The sequence below is a fragment of the Rhinolophus hipposideros genome (assembly GCF_964194185.1).
Source record: "Rhinolophus hipposideros genome assembly, chromosome: 3".
Taxonomy (NCBI): domain Eukaryota; kingdom Metazoa; phylum Chordata; class Mammalia; order Chiroptera; family Rhinolophidae; genus Rhinolophus; species Rhinolophus hipposideros.
In genome coordinates, this window is record NC_138049.1 from 24,154,444 (window position 1) to 24,172,430 (window position 17,987).

The 17,987-nt window shown below is 37.6% G+C and overlaps 1 protein-coding gene across 4 annotated transcripts in view; it reads left to right on the plus strand.

Moving 5' to 3' along the window:
- The window catches only part of NHSL1 (NHS like 1), a gene marked incomplete at its 5' end in the record, with an annotated part of 121,979 nt that overhangs the window by 92,504 nt on the left and 11,488 nt on the right, over positions 1-17,987 (plus strand). For 3 of the 4 annotated variants that reach the window (XM_081045191.1, XM_081045190.1, XM_081045193.1), the window contains 2 exons: positions 7,344-7,536; positions 12,201-12,332. In XM_081045191.1, the coding sequence (XP_080901317.1) occupies positions 7,344-7,536; positions 12,201-12,332 (325 nt within the window). The remainder of the gene's footprint in view (positions 1-7,343; positions 7,537-12,200; positions 12,333-17,987) is intronic. The other variant, XM_081045192.1, reaches the window with a different exon arrangement.

Consider the following 17,987-nt stretch of genomic DNA (forward strand, 5'->3'; position numbering starts at 1 on the left):
CGGTGCCTGGCACATAGTATATGCTCAAATAATGATGATTAGTATTATTAAATTGCTTGTTTTTTTCAAACCAGACTTCAAGGAAATTGACTCATGGACAATGTCTGTGTTTATGAAAATTTGGCCCCTCTTCCAATCATTCTAAGTCTTTTATTCCACCCACGTAGAATTCCGTGCCTAAAGTAATGAATTTGAGAAGCTTTGGCAACTACTAAACAGTTTCTGATTGTAGGTCTTCACAGGTTATCTGTATGTCGAACTACCAGCAGTTATACTAGTAATAACTTTATAATGATAGAACACTTTAGAAGATTTTCAGAACCTGTTCACAAATTATATTTTGTTTTCCACAAGAACTCCCTTGAAATAGGTATGTTAATAATTATTACTATCATTTTAACTGGGACATTTAATCTGGAAACTGGGATTCCAGATTATGAAATTACTTGCTCGAGATCACATAGCTAGAATGCATCAGGGAGGACATGAATGGAGGGCTTCTTGGTTTGGATTTCTTTTCTTTTCATTGCACAATATTGCTTAAATAAAAGGGCAAGATTACTAATTTGCCCAAATTCCTTTGATTATGCTTGCTATTGTCATTTTCCCCTCAATCTTTGACTTGTCTGGTATTCATTCATTCATGACAATTTTTCAAAAACTGGTTAAGTGCTGCTTGGTCTCAGTGTACGGACAGTCCCTGGTGTAGGGTAACTGATGGTCGAGAAGCCATTTATGATGACTCGAGATGCAGTCTTTTGTTACTGGGTCTCTGTATGAGTAATTTCAGGGCACAATGAAAACACAGAGAAGTCAGAACAGCTTGTGATTATAGCACCTTGTTACCCTGTATCATTGCAGGTAAGGATGAGAAGATGGGGGCCTGTCATTTCCAAGGCTTTATGCATTCAAACCAGTGAGGGTGCTTCTAGTAACTCGTTCCAGTTTTTACATACTGAGACTGAGATCTTCCTCTGTTGTAAAACAGTGTTATTGAGGTATAATTTACATAAAATAAACTACACAATCTTAAATTATACAATTAAATAATTTTTGACATGTGTGTACACGCAAGATCCCATAGCCACAATCAAGAAAGTGAAGACGTCCTTCACTTCCAGAAGTAAACCAGGATTTAACTCCAGAGCTGATGCCAGAGTCCCTGTTTTCCCTCCAATGATTAATACATGGGGAATTGAGCCTTAGCTACAACCCTTTCCTCCTAACCACTTTCTCATGGGGAGTTTTGAATTGTCAAGGTAATACAAAGAACATCTTTACAACCCAATTGTCCATCAACAAAATAATTAGTAAATAAATGTGGTATTGGAATAGAATGTATACTCCAGTGAAGTCAGTGAATTACAGGATCACACAACATAGATGTGTCCTAGAAACATAATAACAGGTAAATAAGTAAATAACACTACAAAGAGAATGATACCCTTTTTGAAAACGTCAGAGCAAATATAACCATGTAATTTAGGCATGTTTATACACACAAGTAACAAAAGTATCAGAATGCTTAACACGCAGTTCAGGAGAGCGGATACCTGTGGAAGAAGCAGGGAAAAGCACGGAGGTAGATGCAATTATTGGTAGTGTTTTAAGCATGGGTTTCAAGGCAAGTTCTTAAATATTCATTACGTTATGTTACATATTTGTATCCATGGTTTATTGTAATCAAAAGATCATTAAAAACAAGAAATTACTCTACCAAGCTTCAACATTTACACTCTAACTATTTTCATTATTTTGAGGAAAAGATCACTTACTATGGGATAGTTTAAATGCAAACTATTTGAATTCAATGCATGGTAAAAAAGAACAAAAGTTTACAGAGCCCTTGATAAAGGGTCTAGGTTTGTAGTAAAGGGACTAATGTACCGAATAGGAGAGAAGGAACAATGAGTTGTTTGGTGCCGTGGATGTGAAAACCACCACCTGTCCCTCAGCATGGCGTTGCCGGTGGGTGGGCTATGAACTGTGTTGCTGTGTGGACCCATTTCCACCACTCCTGGTTGTCTTTGCTGTTGTTGCTGTTGTGGGGTCGGGGGTGGGGTGGCATTGGGGTGGGGTGGGGGGAGGAATAGGAGAGAACAAATTAAGTCAGGATCTCTCCTGTCTTAAGTATATTGAAGGTAGAAGAAGCAGCACACAGCCCCAAAAGCTACAACAGTTCTGACACTTTATTAAACTATATAGAATCTTGAACATCAAGAGTCAACCCAGGAGAGATGTCATTCTGAGAGAAAAATCACCAAAGACTGGATAAGTGTAGTCATGTGCAGAAAAGACCAGAATGTATGTTGGTGTCCTCTTAAATCGTGCTCTAGGTAGTTTCCTCTGTTCTACCTCTATTTTTATGTAATACTTGCTAAATGAATGCCAAGGGTAGCACTGGTTATAATTACATTTTCTAATTTTTAAAAGCATAGCACACACACACACACACACACACACACACAGGCCTGGGCTAATCTGTGTTTCACAGTGAAGCACACTTTTTGGTAACTTGGCCCTTTTCCAAAGAGACCATATTTCAGGCTCCACTGTCCATCTGGTGGGAGCTCGTCTGATTTCCAGACAGGACCTAGTCGTCTCTGAAATACAGGTCTCACCGCATCCCACGTCTACTACACAACTGCTGGTGTGGCAGGTGGTCTCCCTCTCTAAGTGAAGTCATTTGACACGAGGAGTTGTGGTGTCTTAAGTTTCACTTGTCACTCTCCAGTCCTGGCAGGCCTGGAGTATGGGCTATTGACCGATGAACAGGTTTAAAAAGTGCAATGCAGTTCTGAAAGCAAACTTTAAACTCATTGTTTAAAGGAATGATTTACCCTGCGCTGAGGGATTCCCTTAACATGAAGCATGACTATGCTGCTAGAGTTATTCCGTTCACAGGACCTTGAGTTGCTCAAAACCTCCACCTGCTACGTGACAGAACCAGGCTGCTGATGTTGTTTTTACCTGCAGAGTACCGTGCTCCCCCCACTGCACTGCACTGCGGCCTTTATGGGTTTTCCAAAGGTTCCGTTCTCATTTAGAGATGTAAATGGAGAGTTTAATTTTAGATCAGAAAACCCAGTAATGGGTTGCAAATATTGCCAAGTTGTTATTTTACACTTGAACAGGGAGACTTTGGAGTCAGCTCTGGGTTCTAATTCCAGGTTGCCCACTTGTGAACTTCCCAAAAGGAACGTTACTTGACTCCATTTCCTTATTCATAAAATGAAGCGAATGCTGTGAAAATGAAATGAGGGACCAATTCCTAGAATGCCTGTAACCCAGGGTAAGGCATATAGAAATCAGTTACTAGATGGTGACCTCTTTCTTAGCTAAAATTCTGAAATAGCTGTCTATACAATTCTGATTCAAAGCCTTTGGGAGAGACAAGCCATGGGAGAGACAAGATAAGTCACTAAACTATAAGTATAGTAGTGATCTGTACTAAAGAGAAAATAGAAAGCAGATAAGGGGAATATAAAATATTGGGAAGGAGTTGAAATTTTCGGTAGGGTGAGCAGGTCAGACCTCAGTGGGAAAGGGACTGTTGACCGAACACCTGAAGAATAAGAAGGTTCAACCTGTGTGGGTGTCTAAAGGAAGAGCATTTCAGGTGGTGGGAGCAGCAGTTGCAAAGACCCTGAGGCAAGAGTATGCATGGTATGTACCCAGAGCTGCATGGAGGATGGTATGGCGGGGTAGAATCAACAAGGGCTGCAGCAGCAGGAGATGAGGTCGCTGTCAGCAGTGGGCCAGCTCCTACATGGTCTCGGCTTTTGTAGATCACAGTAAGAAGGTGGGAGGCTTTTTAGCAGTGGAGCAACATGATCTGACTTACATTTGAAAAGGATCTCTCTGGCTGCTGTGCTGAGAAATACACTGTTGGAGAGAGAGGAGTCAGAGGGGATAGATAAAGGGCCGAAGCACGGAGATGTGTTCTGCCACTGAAAAAGAGTTTTTTTCCGGTGCCTCCTCAGTAGTTATAAATACTTGGAGGAATGGGAGTCAGATCATTCTGGATGTCATACCATTCACTGTGTGTTTTGTTTTGTTTTTTCCTTGAGTAGGTGGTGGCACTGTGTACCAGTCACTTTGCCTATAACTTCATCTGTGCCTTGTGTGCCTGGGAAATTTTCTGGCAAATGAAGGGAGCACTTGATAAAATAGATGGTCTTTGTCAGTTGTCCTCATGGAGCTGTCCCTCGTGATTATCCCACGGCCACGAGGCTAACTGAAGTATTGTTTCATTGTGATAGTTATCGACTCTGACAAGTAAAAGGAAAGTAGGTGACTAGGGCTGATGAGTACCACTGAGACACTGAAAACCATAGAAACAGGGCTTCTCCTTCTCCCTCGGCACACGTCACAAGGAAAAGGGAACCCTCTGCAGGAGGAAGCTATGCTCCATGCAGCGGAAGCTTTACTTTTCTTTCTTTTAAACCTTCTTAGTTAGGATTTACTTCATATGGCTTTTGAAATGTACGCCATATTTCAAGGTAGCCTGAAAAATGATTTCTCTGTAAATATATCAGAAAAGTGGAGTGACCTTTCAATTTACTAGATTAAGATTCAACCTCAAACTCATGATCTTTACACAAATTGTCAGAAAATTCTTAAATACAATTATTTGTAATTTACGTGTGCATGCGGGCATGTGTGTGTGTTTGTGTGTGTGTGTGTAATGTAAGGGTAGAGAATATGTTTTATAAATCAAACTTAATAAGAGTGTCACAACTACAAAAGGGGCCGGAAAAACTGATTATATAAGTATGGCTTAGCGGCTGCTGCTGACTCAAAAATTCCTTTGATTGTCTTTCAGGGATTTGTAGGAGTGGAACCAGGATCAGATCAAACATGAACAGATATGGTGTAATTTAGTATCATAATAAGATGTCAATAACATATGCTCATTATAAACTGAGCATGTTTATTTGTCAGTTTAATTACAGACATTATTTTACATTTTCCTTAGGTGATAAAAGATACTAGATTATCATTTTATATGTTTTATGTATTAAGAACATAAAATCTAAAATACTCAGATGTCTAATTACATGATTTATTTTACATTTTTACTTCCACAATACTTTTACTATTGTTAGTCTCCTGGCAACAAAAGAAAAAAGTGGGTACTTGTCAATTCATGATTTTCCTTTTTTAAAGTGTTTATATGACCATCACCTTCATGTTCGTGACAGTTAACAGTTGTAGACATTTCCACAGCTATTATCTGGGGTCCTAATGATGTAGGATATTTTCTTTGTGAGCGACAGGATTGTGTCTTGTGAGACCGAAGAATGGAAACATGGACCAAGGACAGGCGAGGAGTTTTTTTTAAAAAAAGGATAGTTTATTGAAAGCAAAGGATCAGAGCTCCCAAGCGGGAGGTGGTCCCGAATGGGGGTGCCCAGTGACTGAGGCAAAAATTCTTACTTTCATACCTTCCCTTGCCTGCTTGGGGAAGGGGGCTGGCACATTCTAATGGAATTCGTCTATCAGGTTTGTCCTGTTTGCCCACCCTAAAGGGATTAATGAACCTATCCCTATCTAGCCGGTCTGCTCCTTTGTCCAGCTAAAAGGGATTTATGAGATAATTTATTAACTTAAAACCGCTGTTGCATTTTGTCCTGGAGCGGAGGAGTGATTTCAAAACCTGGAGTTTCAGGATAGGGCTGTTTTTGTTTATTCCACCAGGGACTTCCCTGTCTACCTGAAAACATGCTAACTAACCTGTCTTCGTAAGAATATAGCTAGTGGGATATAGAAAATAGGCAGGATAGTCCCATTTGACAGCAAAGGACTTCAACGTTTAGGAACAACCTCAAGGTCACTTGACTGTAAGGCATAAAGTGAATAGATTCAAGTTTTTGGATTCTTGGCCTAGGACCCTCTCCCCAGCACCAAACCGTTTTCATCTGCTCTATGTAGTCTTTTGCAGATTTGTGGCGTGCTAGTAGTAGTAGAATAAATACAGATATTTTGCAGGAAGATTAATTCAATAGCAATAGCAATAAACAATGATGACTGTTTTCTTCTAAGTGTTTGAAATTTCTAACTGATGAGTTTCTGTAGGTTTCTCATGGATGTCCTCTTAGAAACTTGCGTGTAATCTGGAATGGCATCAACACATGCTTTTTAAAAATAGGTAAATCCTCACACCTGTAATGTTGAGTGAAAGAAGTAAGTGACAAAAGAGAACTATGGTATAATTCTTTTTATAGAAAGTTTCAATACAGGCAAACGAAGCTGTGGAGTTAGAAGTCAGGATAGCAGTTACCCTTGTTTTTGGGAGTGTGGGGTAGTGTTGAATTGACTGGGTCCTAGTTATACAGGTATTGCTTTGGGAGGGTTCACTGACTTTTTAGTCTTAAGTAAAACTCTAAAATGCCTTATTTTCATAGGTAGTAGTTAAAGTGCTTGCAACTTGAAGAGCAGTTTCTACACATTTATTCTGATTATAAACTGCCCTTTCCCAGCAAAAGTCAGTTACCCTTCTTTGCGGTTGTTTCTGAGCACATTGTGTTTCTTTTGGGTTCTTGGACCTTCCTTGTCACAGAACCAGTTGCCGAGGAGCCCGGGTAAAGTCCATCATAAGATGCTTGCCAAAACAACTTTTTTGCTTACACTTTTTAACATGTTATGGCAAGAAAAGTATTAAAGAGGGTTCCCCAGTTAGAATGTTAATCTGTATCAAAACAGACACTGCTAGAAATGTTTTCATAGAATTCTGATAAGGCTCAGAGCTTTAGTTAGCTTCTTATAATTCAACAATTTCATGCTGAGTTTTTCCCACATAAATGGCTTCAGAAGAGCACAAATAGTTGAACAATAGCTCTATCAGTTTGGAAATGTTCCTTGAGGTCAGAGTCTAAGGAAATGAGATTGAGGCTAGAAATGACTTTGAGCAAAACTGAATTTTAATAAAAATGGAAACTGATGGTCATAGCCATGATGTTTCTCTGGGCTTCTAATGTTAAAGTAAATCCATAAGCTTTCTGCCCACGGTAAACAGGAAGAAGTTAAAAGATTCTGTGGGTCAGCAAAACCTTTTGCAGTTATGGTTTAGACTCAGGCCTCTGCGAATCATATGCATTATGTGTCATGCTCAACATGATGAGCAGTTTTCTTGCAAACCATCGCTTCTGTTCCTAAATGTGTCTAGGTTTTTGTTTTTTTGGCATGGGGTGGGGCTTACTTCACATCACTTTAAATTTAATGAAAAGAAGGGTGGGAGGGAGGGAGGGTGGCAAGGAAGGATGGATGGAAGGAAGAAATGTATTTTTAAATGTTTCTGTCAGCGATTTACACACTGTCTTCTTCCTTTTTCCCGCCTGCAGTGTTCCATCTCTTTGTCAGAAGAGGAAAGACTTATTTCCATCAGGAGATCTAAAACGCCAACCTCAAGTGACTTCTCTGACCTTAATACCCAAACAAACTGGACCAAGTCACTTCCCTTGCCAACACCAGAAGAGAAGATGCGACAGCAAGCCCAAACAGTCCAAGCTGACGTGGTTCCTATTAACATAACCGGTATGCTTTGCTATTTAGAGGAGGTTCAAAATGTACTTGGGAGAATGACGATTGCTTTTTGTTTGTTCCATGCTCTTAGCATTTCCTTCAGAGTCAGAGGTAAATAGCTGCGGTCTGACTTCCTAATCTTTGTTTAATGAAGGGTTACTAAAATATATATAGATATATTTTATATATATTATATATATATATATATGTTTGTATATGTAAAATATCTATTGCTTTTATTTTTTATTTGCTTACTTGTTTATTTATTTAGTTTTAAACTTTTATTTATTTTAAGTGTGTTTTTCCAGGACCCATCAGCTCCATGTCAAGTAGTTGTTTCAATCTAGTTGTGGAGGGCGCAGCTCACAGTGGCCCATGTGGGGATTGAGCTGGCAACCTTGTTAAGAGCACCGTGCTCTAACCAACTGAGCTCACTGGCCACCCTTCCCCACCATTGCTTTTAAATTAGAAGATTGTATCACCAAAGATTGATGTCAAAGAACTCAATGGTCCAGCCATTTATCTAAAGTGTCTTTTTAAATTGAATTGCCATTTAAAAATATCTTCTAAATGTGATCTTGGATAAGAAAAATACGTTTCCCTTCTAAAGGATTATTTTAAGTAATATTTATAGAAGTGAAAACACAATAATTTTGATATTTCTTTTTTTTTAAATTAGTTTCAGGTGTACAGAACAATGCAATAGTTAGACATTTACACCTCTCACAAAGTGATAACCTCCCTCCCCCAATCTATTGCCCCTCTGACATCGTATGTATCTATTACAAGTCAATGGAATAGTTTTGATATTTCTTAATGATAGATTTTCTTACCTAAGTAGAAAAAGGAAAAAATTACTTGAAATAAAAGTAGCAAGCGAATTAACAATGATACCTATAAAATATATTTAAAAAAACTCAATAGGATGGTAAAATATTTTGATCTCTATAATTTGAATTCTACAATCTTCTAATAAAAATCCATTCCTTCTGAATATAAAACTTTAGAATATGTTACAGTAAACTCAAATATGTATATTAATTGCCAACGTGAAATTCAAATTATCTTAGTATATTATACTGAGATTTTAGTCATCTGTGATAATTAAAGGTTACAAATAACAAGGTATATGAAGCTCAAAAGACAATATTTTACAAACTTAGATGAGCTATTAAATAACAAAATTTTCCTGCTTTATCACTCTAGTAGCCTGCAAACAGGATAGGTCAGATGTGTACACAGTGCAAAGTAGATGTGTTAAGAGTTAATAGCTTCAGCCATTGGACTGTGAGTTCCAGAGAAACAGATTACTGATAGTCATCATTGATAATCAGTCCATACAAAGCATGGCCTGTAGGGCCAGAAACTAAAAAAAATCACATGACCAATAAAGGATGAGTTTTCATAAAATATTAGAACGAAAACCCAAAGCACATTTGCTGTGCTTCCTAGGCTACTGCTGTTGACTGCTGTTAGAAAGATTTTTGCCCTGGCATTGGCGAACATTTAAAAGGACTAATAACATTTTGATAGTTGTTGAAGAATTTTTAAAAATCTTACAGGACATTTTAAAAATTACATTTAGAACTCTACTTTGAATTCCAGAGAAATTTAGTAAGTGCATGAATTATTTTAAATCCCGTGTGCTTTTTTCCTACATTTATTGTACTTAAAGCCTTAAAGGAATATCATGGCATTTTAATCTATTTTCTTTGCAAATAACATTGTTAATCTTTCTGAATGTGATTCTTGTTCACCTAGATCATATTTTTAATGATTATTTTTATAAGTTGCTATGTTGCAGAACACAGTATAATGTTCATTGCTCAATGAAATACATTGGGTGCATATTTTCTATGAGAAAATGCATTACATTACTTGATTGATTAAACGCAGCAGAATTGTAATTATCTTACATATGAGTAAATACCTCAGGAATAATATTATAAGAAGATTGTGCTATGAAATATGACAATCCTTAATGGAATTAGGACAAAATGCATTATCATGAGATTAGTAAATTTAAAACAGAATAACTAGAGTTTTAGGAGTAAAGAATCATTTGCAATGAAATACATTGTCATAACGGTAGACAGTATCTTTTCTTTGAGGTTTAATTCTCTCCTGTTTGATGACTAAATGGATATGAATAACATAGAGTTTCAAAGGAGACTTTCAAAATACCACACAGAAAAGGTGAATGACAATAGAGAAATGAACACTAGGAGTTATGTCAAAATGCAATTTACTTTTAATTGAGTGATTAACGTTTTTAGAAATTAAATGTACCTAATTATTTATTGATCCATTTTCTGAATACATGTGTACACACACACACACACACACACACATTTCATAAAGGGAGTAGTTTTTCTAATATTCCAGTATAAAGAAACATTAAATTAAAAATTTTCACTTTTAGTGGTTGAATTGACATAGATTATACTGGTTCCTGCTACTTAAATGACATAGTTCTAAAGCCCCAGAAGACTTTTGAGATAAAAGTGTAGCTTCCTGCAGGGAATTGTCATGTGCTCATTTATTTGGGTGAACATTGACCTCCTAGTTTGATTTTCAGTAAGGTTAAGCTGAGGGAAAAGTGCCAGCAAATATATTATTTCAAATCTAAAGGGAAGCCCGCCAGGCATAGAGGTAGAACATTAGCACAATGAGCTGCCAGCTTGAAAATCAATTTAATCCCTTTAGTCATAGTTCTGTAGGGACTCAGCATGTTCACAATGTTGAAGAGGAAAAAAATGTTTAAAATAAAATGTACATATGAGTATGTTCCATAATCTGTCATGTGGGATAAGAACTCTTCCACCTGGAAGATAATTAGAGTGGGTAAACATACTGACACAATTTTTACAGACTGGCTTTGTACTGATGTCTGAGCCAGCTAAGTTTATTTCTAAGTAGTAACCAAGACTGGCTAATGCCATTTTTCAATGAAAGGGAATGATTCAATTCCTCTCGATTCAACAGATATTTACTGAATAACTACTTGGTGTCAGGCATTGAGCTGAATGCCACAGGGGGTGCTAAGGTACATGCATGATGGGCCCTACCCTCAGGAAATATGTAGTGCAGCAAGGGAGACAGTCCTTTTAGGTCACGACACAAGATGGAGAGTTTGGTGCCTTTAACGATGATGTCCATCCTCATGGTTTGTTTCTTAATTTCCTTGGAGCTTGGGTGGCTCATCTTTTGTTTTTGTTTAGGAAGCAAAACTGGAGACTACATGCAACTATCTATTAATGTTTTTGTTTTTTTTTTTTCCATTCTTAATGCCTTGGTACAGGGAAATTTTCTTCCTCTGCTGTAGGGAACTAATGGACCATTGAAGTCAGAACTTGCCACTTTCAAACACCATACATGTTATTTTACACAGTGACCCATTTATTACAGTGATGGTACCTTCTTGTGTTTCAGGGTCTCCTCTCTGTCATTTCTGTTTTCCTCCACTAGGAACAAAGTTGCAGGCATTTTCAAGTTTGCAAGCATTTATTGAAGTGTGTTGCTTAGTAGGTGAAATGCATGTTGATCATTCAGATATTTTATCCTCTGTTTTGATTACATAAGGTTCTATTTACAACTTATTCCTATTAAAATAGAAGATGCATTGTTCATAACATATGAATCTTTATGAACATATGAACAACTTTGAATGTGTGTCAATATTGTGAAAAAGAGTGAGTGTTTTTATACATTTCTTACAACATAAGACTGACAGAAGTATATAATTTGTGTGTATATGTACATATATATTTAAATCTCTTTCTGAGAAGATAACCATGTGACAAGGTTAGTGCTATCAGACTTTAATTAAATGGGCAAGTAATTTAAAGCAAACCAATCAAAAACTCCTACCTTAGTTTTTAATGTTTTCCCACTGTGTGTCGATCACACAAGCTTACACTCAGGAAAGAAAGAAAAGTCCTGTGGATGTGACGTTCTGGATGTGATTGCAACATTACCTGAAATGTCTGAATTTAGATTAACTTTAAAAAGTGATTGTGAAATAGAGAAGCAGTTGAGCTTTAACAACAGCAGTGCTACTGGGTCTCATTGTGAGAAAAGTATTTTTATCATTATAAGGCTTTTTATTTTTCATTAGTTGTATCTCACACCATAACAATTTCTACAGTATATCCAAACTGACAGTCACCTTGATTGAAAGAAAAATCTCTTCATCCAAGAATTCTTGATTATTTGTTTCATCACATAGGATGAGACATTAAAATGGTCTCTGGAGTTGACTAAATGATTAAAATATATTTATTGCCATCATCACATACACACTGACTTGAAGAGTGATTTTGGTGACCAGAGGACCTATGTGAAACACTTCCACAATGATCCATTTTAAAAATAATGCAGAATCACTCTTCTGGTGTGTTATTAACGAATTTGCATTTGACACTCCAGCTCATTTGAAAATGAGATCCAGGTGCTTCCTTTGGAAGGACACACACATAGAAATTGGAAAACAGCCTTATGATGATAATGTGCTTTCCTTCCCTTTTGTCCTTCAGTATTCATTCATCATCATATGACTGGCTAACATCATTATTAATACCTTCTTATCATTTTACAACAAGCTTCTGGAAGAAAGTGCATGGTGTCAGCTTGCTTGAAAATAACATTGCTTTGCTTGTTCTACTACTCTACATTAGGGGAGAATTTCGATCGCCAGGCCAGCCTTCGGCGGTCTCTAATTTACACAGACACTCTGGTAAGACGACCGAAGAAAGTCAAAAGGAGAAAGACTATTACAGGAGTCCCTGACAACATACAGAAGGAGCTAGGTATGGCTCATCAGAACTGTATTCTGTTGCCCCTGATTGCTGTTCAGCATTCCTACGCTAACCTCATGTGTGGTGCTTATGAAACCGATACATTCTGATAGCCGTTTGGTGCCCCAAAGGGCCAGCTTCTTTCCTGAAGGAGGCACTGGGTACAAATTTAACACCCCATGCAGATGATGTATTGAATTTTGGTGAGAAGGTAAACGGAGAAGCTTATATGAAAACTGTTAACTAGGATGATAGAAATGTACAGTTATGTCATCATCTCTGTGTACCTTGAACAGTGGGGATTTCCACAATTAAATTTACTTTTCATTTAGAGCTTAAGTTCTCATAAAACTGAAAACTGAAAACTCACTCTAGGACTTCAGATTATGAATATGGACTTCATTAGTTATACTGATGGCATTTGTCATCAAAGAGACAGGATAATTAGTAAATACCAGTATGATAGAAAGTAGTCATTTATGTTGGCTAGTGCTTCTGTGAACTTACAATGAAACAATTTCATAGCTTTTTGATTCAGTATTTTTCAACCTATGATAAAAACAAAAAACAAAAACAAAAAAATGGGGGGTGGGGTAGTGGAGAGGGTTATTTAACTTCATTATTCACTTACTCATTTATTTCTGCTTACCTTTGTATATGCTATAGATAACCCCTTCATTCTCCTCTTTCTATCTTCACTTTCTCTCTCTGGTTTTGATGGGCCCATCAGGAATGTCTGCAGAGGCAGTATATGACGCTGCTTGGATTTGAATCCTAGCTCTGCCAGTAACTCTCTGGGTGACCTTGAGCTAGTTACTTCACCTCATTCGAAAAATGAGTTACTTCCTCATTCAAAAAATGGGTTTGGTGATGTTAATAGTACGTCTCTCATAGGATTGTTTGAGGATTTAATGAATTTATACAGGTAAAGCACGTGGTGCCTGGGACTCCTGTGAGCGTAATAGCTGCTATTGTAATTATCGTAGGGAACTTAATACTACCTTTCTTGAAATTTGCCTTTTTTTTTTCAGCCAACCTATGGACTTATCTCATTATAATTCCTTTCAAGTAAATGATATTTTTACTTTTATTTACTATTGAAGGTTATACTCTAGAAACTCACAATCATTACTTCTGAACTTCCTGTTAGTCTTTTGGCCAAAATGAGTTTCTCCTAGCAATAGTGATGTATCTGTTAGAGCACTTTAAAATTGCATTTCAGCTTTAGGGGTTCTAGATACTGTTCCTATGTGGGGTTTTTTTGTTGTTGTTTATTTGTTTGTTTTGTTTTTCCCCCCAATATCCCGCTCATTCTTTTTTACCTGGCATTTTCTCTTTTACTGTCACCCAATTCTATAGTATGTATGCTCTGCCTTCCAGACTATAGCAACAATGGGACGAGAATAGCAATGCTTTGTCTGCTCTAGGTCGCTCCAGGGACCCAGATGACACCTGGGCGCTTGTTTTATCTCATAACATAGGTGTTTATTACAAACAAAGACAAGGTTGCATCCATAGGATTTCTGAAGTCCGTCTTTGTTCATGGCCCTGCATGCTGCTTCTTCTAGATGGCCAGTCCTCTTGTATCCTGTTCTTTCAGACCCTTTTTTTTCTCCTTTAGGTGACAGCTAACTAATTTGAGAAACATGTATGTGTTTGGTCAGCAGGTGCTTAATGGGCTAATTTCCTACAGCTCTCAGGTAACATTTGTATTTCAGCTGATCTTTTAGGAGATGTGCCTTAACCAAAAGGGAGACTCTAAAGACAGGCACTTTATAAGATAAGGCTGGTATTTCGAGGTGGGCTACATTTTAAGTGGCTTTCCAACCAAAATAGGTCGGTTTGGTATGGCTTTGTTCAAGTAGTGTAAAAAATAGTTTGGCCCAGATAAAGATACACACACACGTAAGTACTCAATATGAATCATCTATATATGTACATAATACAAGTTCTAGAACCTCAGAATTATGAACATTTATCACTTTTATTACTGAGCTAACCGGTATAGAGCCAGTCACTCCTTTGCCTCTCTGACCTTACTGGAATGATCTGTCCAGCTTGGTCAATCATATCTTCTGTAATTTTAATATGTTTTCAATGAACGTTTGAATCCCTCGAGCTCACATTTATTGTTTGCATATAACATGGATCCATTACTAAGGCTGAAGAAAACAGCTTTCCCCATATCATCTGTGTTGTGATGGTTGTCATATGTAAGAGAATTGATGTCATTGCACAGGCAATGACATGACCTGGATCACAGCTGGAGGGTACCTGACACAGCTGTATCTCTAAGTTAGAGCTAGGTAAAAAAACAAACAAAAAGATAGACACTCTAGTTTTGTAGAAAGACTAGTTGGAAAGATTGGTGGATAGAATAAGGGAAAATGACAGTTGAATACACTAAAATTTAGGGAAAAATTTGGATCATATATTTTCCTCATTCATTTTATGACTCCTGGTTGACATTGACCTTTCTCATAATATTTTGTGCTTATAAGGTGTGTAGTTTGGAAACTTTGTGCTACCTAACTATTGAGTACCAAAAATAGATACTTCGTATTTTCTTTAAAAATTATAGTCTTCTCTAGATATAATGCATAGGGTAGTATGGCTGAGTAAAATAGATTAAAAAAGGAAATGATTATCTGAAGGAAAGACATTCACTAGGAGATGTGTACCCATTCCACGAGACACTGCCCAAGTTGCCAGGGTTTTCGATTTTTAAAAATCTAACCACAGGTGTTTCCATAATTTTAAAGTTAAATTATGCTTAAGTATATGCAATTTTTACTTCAAAATCTGTAAATAGTAGTGGACTCTAGAGACTAGCAGTATTCAACACTTTAAAATCAAGGTATGATATTTACTGTTTATGCCCAAAGCATATTTGATGACTTATAATTTGTTGCCTTTCATTTAAATGAATCAGACAAAATTTTCATTTTTTTCTTTAACATTGTTATCTTAAACGTAGGTAGAAATATATTTGAATATCCTGTTGTGAGGTTTCATCTTTTAGAATCAGATAGGATTATTTTGTTGGTATATAATTACATTTGAGTACTGAATAGTTTGGATACTCCTAGAACTTATCTCAATATGTGTTCCCCAAGCAGAAAAAGCTTCATTTAAAGGAATTCCCTTCTGAGTAATTTTTATTTTTATTTTTAGATTGTATTAGGGAAGGGGAACAGTGTGTTTTTCCCAGGATCTATCAGTTCCAAGTCAAGTTATTGTTCTTCAATGTTACTTGTGCAGGGCGCAGCTCAGCTCCAAATCCAGTCGCCGTTTTCAGTCTAGTGCAAGTGGTGCAGCCCACTATCCCATGCGGGAGTTGAACCAGCAACCTTGTTGTTAAGAGCACGCACTCTAATCAACTGAGCCATCCGGTCACCCCTAAGCAGCTCAGCAGCAGCTCAGCTCAAGGTGCTATGTTCAATTTTACTAGTGGCAGAGGGTGCAGCTCACTGACCCATGTGGGAATCGAACCCGCAACTCCGTTGCTCAGAGCTCACACTCTAACTGAGTTATCCGGCTGCCCCTTTTCTGAATAATTTTTGATAGTTTATACCAAGACCATTACTGAAAACCTGACAAGCCCTTTCTGATTTTTTGGGGGAAGGGAAACAGGACTTGATTGGGGAACAGTGTGTACTTCTGGGACTTTTCCAGGTCCAGTTGCCACCATTAGTTGCAGGGGGCGCAATACACCTTCTCTTGCGTGAGTCAAAGCGACAAGCTTGTGGTTGAGAGGGTGCTCTCCAACCAACTGAGCCATCAGGGAGCTCAGTGGCAGCTCAGCTCAAGGTGTTTTGTTCAATCTTAGTTGCAGGGGGCACAGCCCACCATCCCTTGTGGGAGTCGAGGAGTTGAACTGGCAACCTTGTGGTTGAGAGCCGACGCTCCAACCTACTGAGCCATCTGGCATTGGCCCATGAGGGAATCGAACCGGCAGCCTTCGGAGTTAGGAGCTCAGAGCTCCAACCGCCTGAGCCACCGGGCTGGTCCCTGACAGGCTTTTTAAAAATTCATATAATAAACCTTAAATAAACTAATTTATAGATTTCTATCATCTTTGATTACGTTTTTAAAAAATGGAAATCCCTTGTATTTTGTAATAAGTCAAAGAAAAAATACACATGATTATTTCTTTACATTATATTTTAAAATCAGATAAATCCCATCAAGATTTTAGCAGCACCTGAGTGGTTTATATTTGTTTGTAGTTATCTTTTTTAGTCTGTTTTTGTTCTTTAATTCTAATCAAAATAGCATTCTTCTGCATCTGCAACATTGTGGCACTTTCTACTGTGAAAATATTGGAGGATCTGTTTTAGGAATAGAATTTTGGTGGTCCTTGTGTTAAATGACATATGAGATTTTCATACAGTTTTAAAGATCTTCAGAAAAATATTGTTATTTTGACGAGAAAGTTCTACTTGGCTGTAGATGGTGAAGAAATGGCTATATTCCCCTTTGCAGAAGCCTAGGGTGTTTCACATTCAAAATTATTACCCAAAGGAATCAGGGGTTTGTTTATGGAACTTAAAGACATAAAAATACACCACTGACCCCATGCAAAAACTACTACAGTTTTGAAAGAAAAAGATTAGAACCCATTGTTGAATAGAATAAGGCATCTTGAATGTTTGGAATCAAACTGGTGCAACCTGATATAGCCATAGGGTATATGGCTCCCACCTTAAATATCAAATGGCAAAAACTTGTATCTTTTGTTTTTCTTTCCTCAAAGTGGATTTTTCTTCTGCCCTTCTGCCTACTTTCCCTCTTTCTGAGGGAGAACCTTGTGTGTATATGGGTGAGTGTATGTGTGTGTGTCTTAAGTGAATGGGTACTTGGCAGAGGGTAGGGGGAAGGAAAAAGATCCTGTTGGTTAAAGATACAAGTACAAAAATGATTCTCCATCATTACAATGAAAGAAAGGGCTTTATACTGGGGCGCCTTCCTCTCCAGAGGGTGACATCTCCTTGTAGTTTGTACAAAGAACACTGCTGCCATTTTAGTAATATGCTTTGTTCTTTGGATGAGCAAAAGGCTTTATATCCAGTCAGGGACAGGTGACATGCAGTGGTTGATTTATAGAGGATAGGGAGGGAGTTCTCTGGAATCCCATCATCACCAGTGTCCTTGCCAGGTGAAGTTATCCTGGTGGGTGCTCCACCAACACCGCTCAGCACAGCCCCTGCCTGAGGTATTTCAGGTCCTTGGATGACAACAGCAGAGAAAGAACTATAGTGTTGCTACTATTTTTCAAGATTCAATTTGTCCTAATGACTCACATGCATGGATTGATTTGTTTTCTCTGTACACTTTGGGTAGGTTCTTGGCTTCATGATTTTTTTTTTTTTAAAGCTTCTGTTCTTTCTTAGGTAGCTTGAAATCTAACTGTTATCTACACTTCAGGTGTTTTCTCGTCTACTTCCCTTCCCTTCTCCACTTGGCCATCCTTGTGCTTTAAAAACAAATAAAAATACTATTCCCCGTTTAGTTGTAAAGCACAAAGAAATGAATAATCCTAATTTGGGGAAATGCTCACTGGATCAGTTCCTGCTGCTTTTTCCCTACCACAACACAACAGATTGCTGTTGAATTTTGAATATCACTGACAGACAGATGATAATGGCTTGAGATGGATAATGAAAT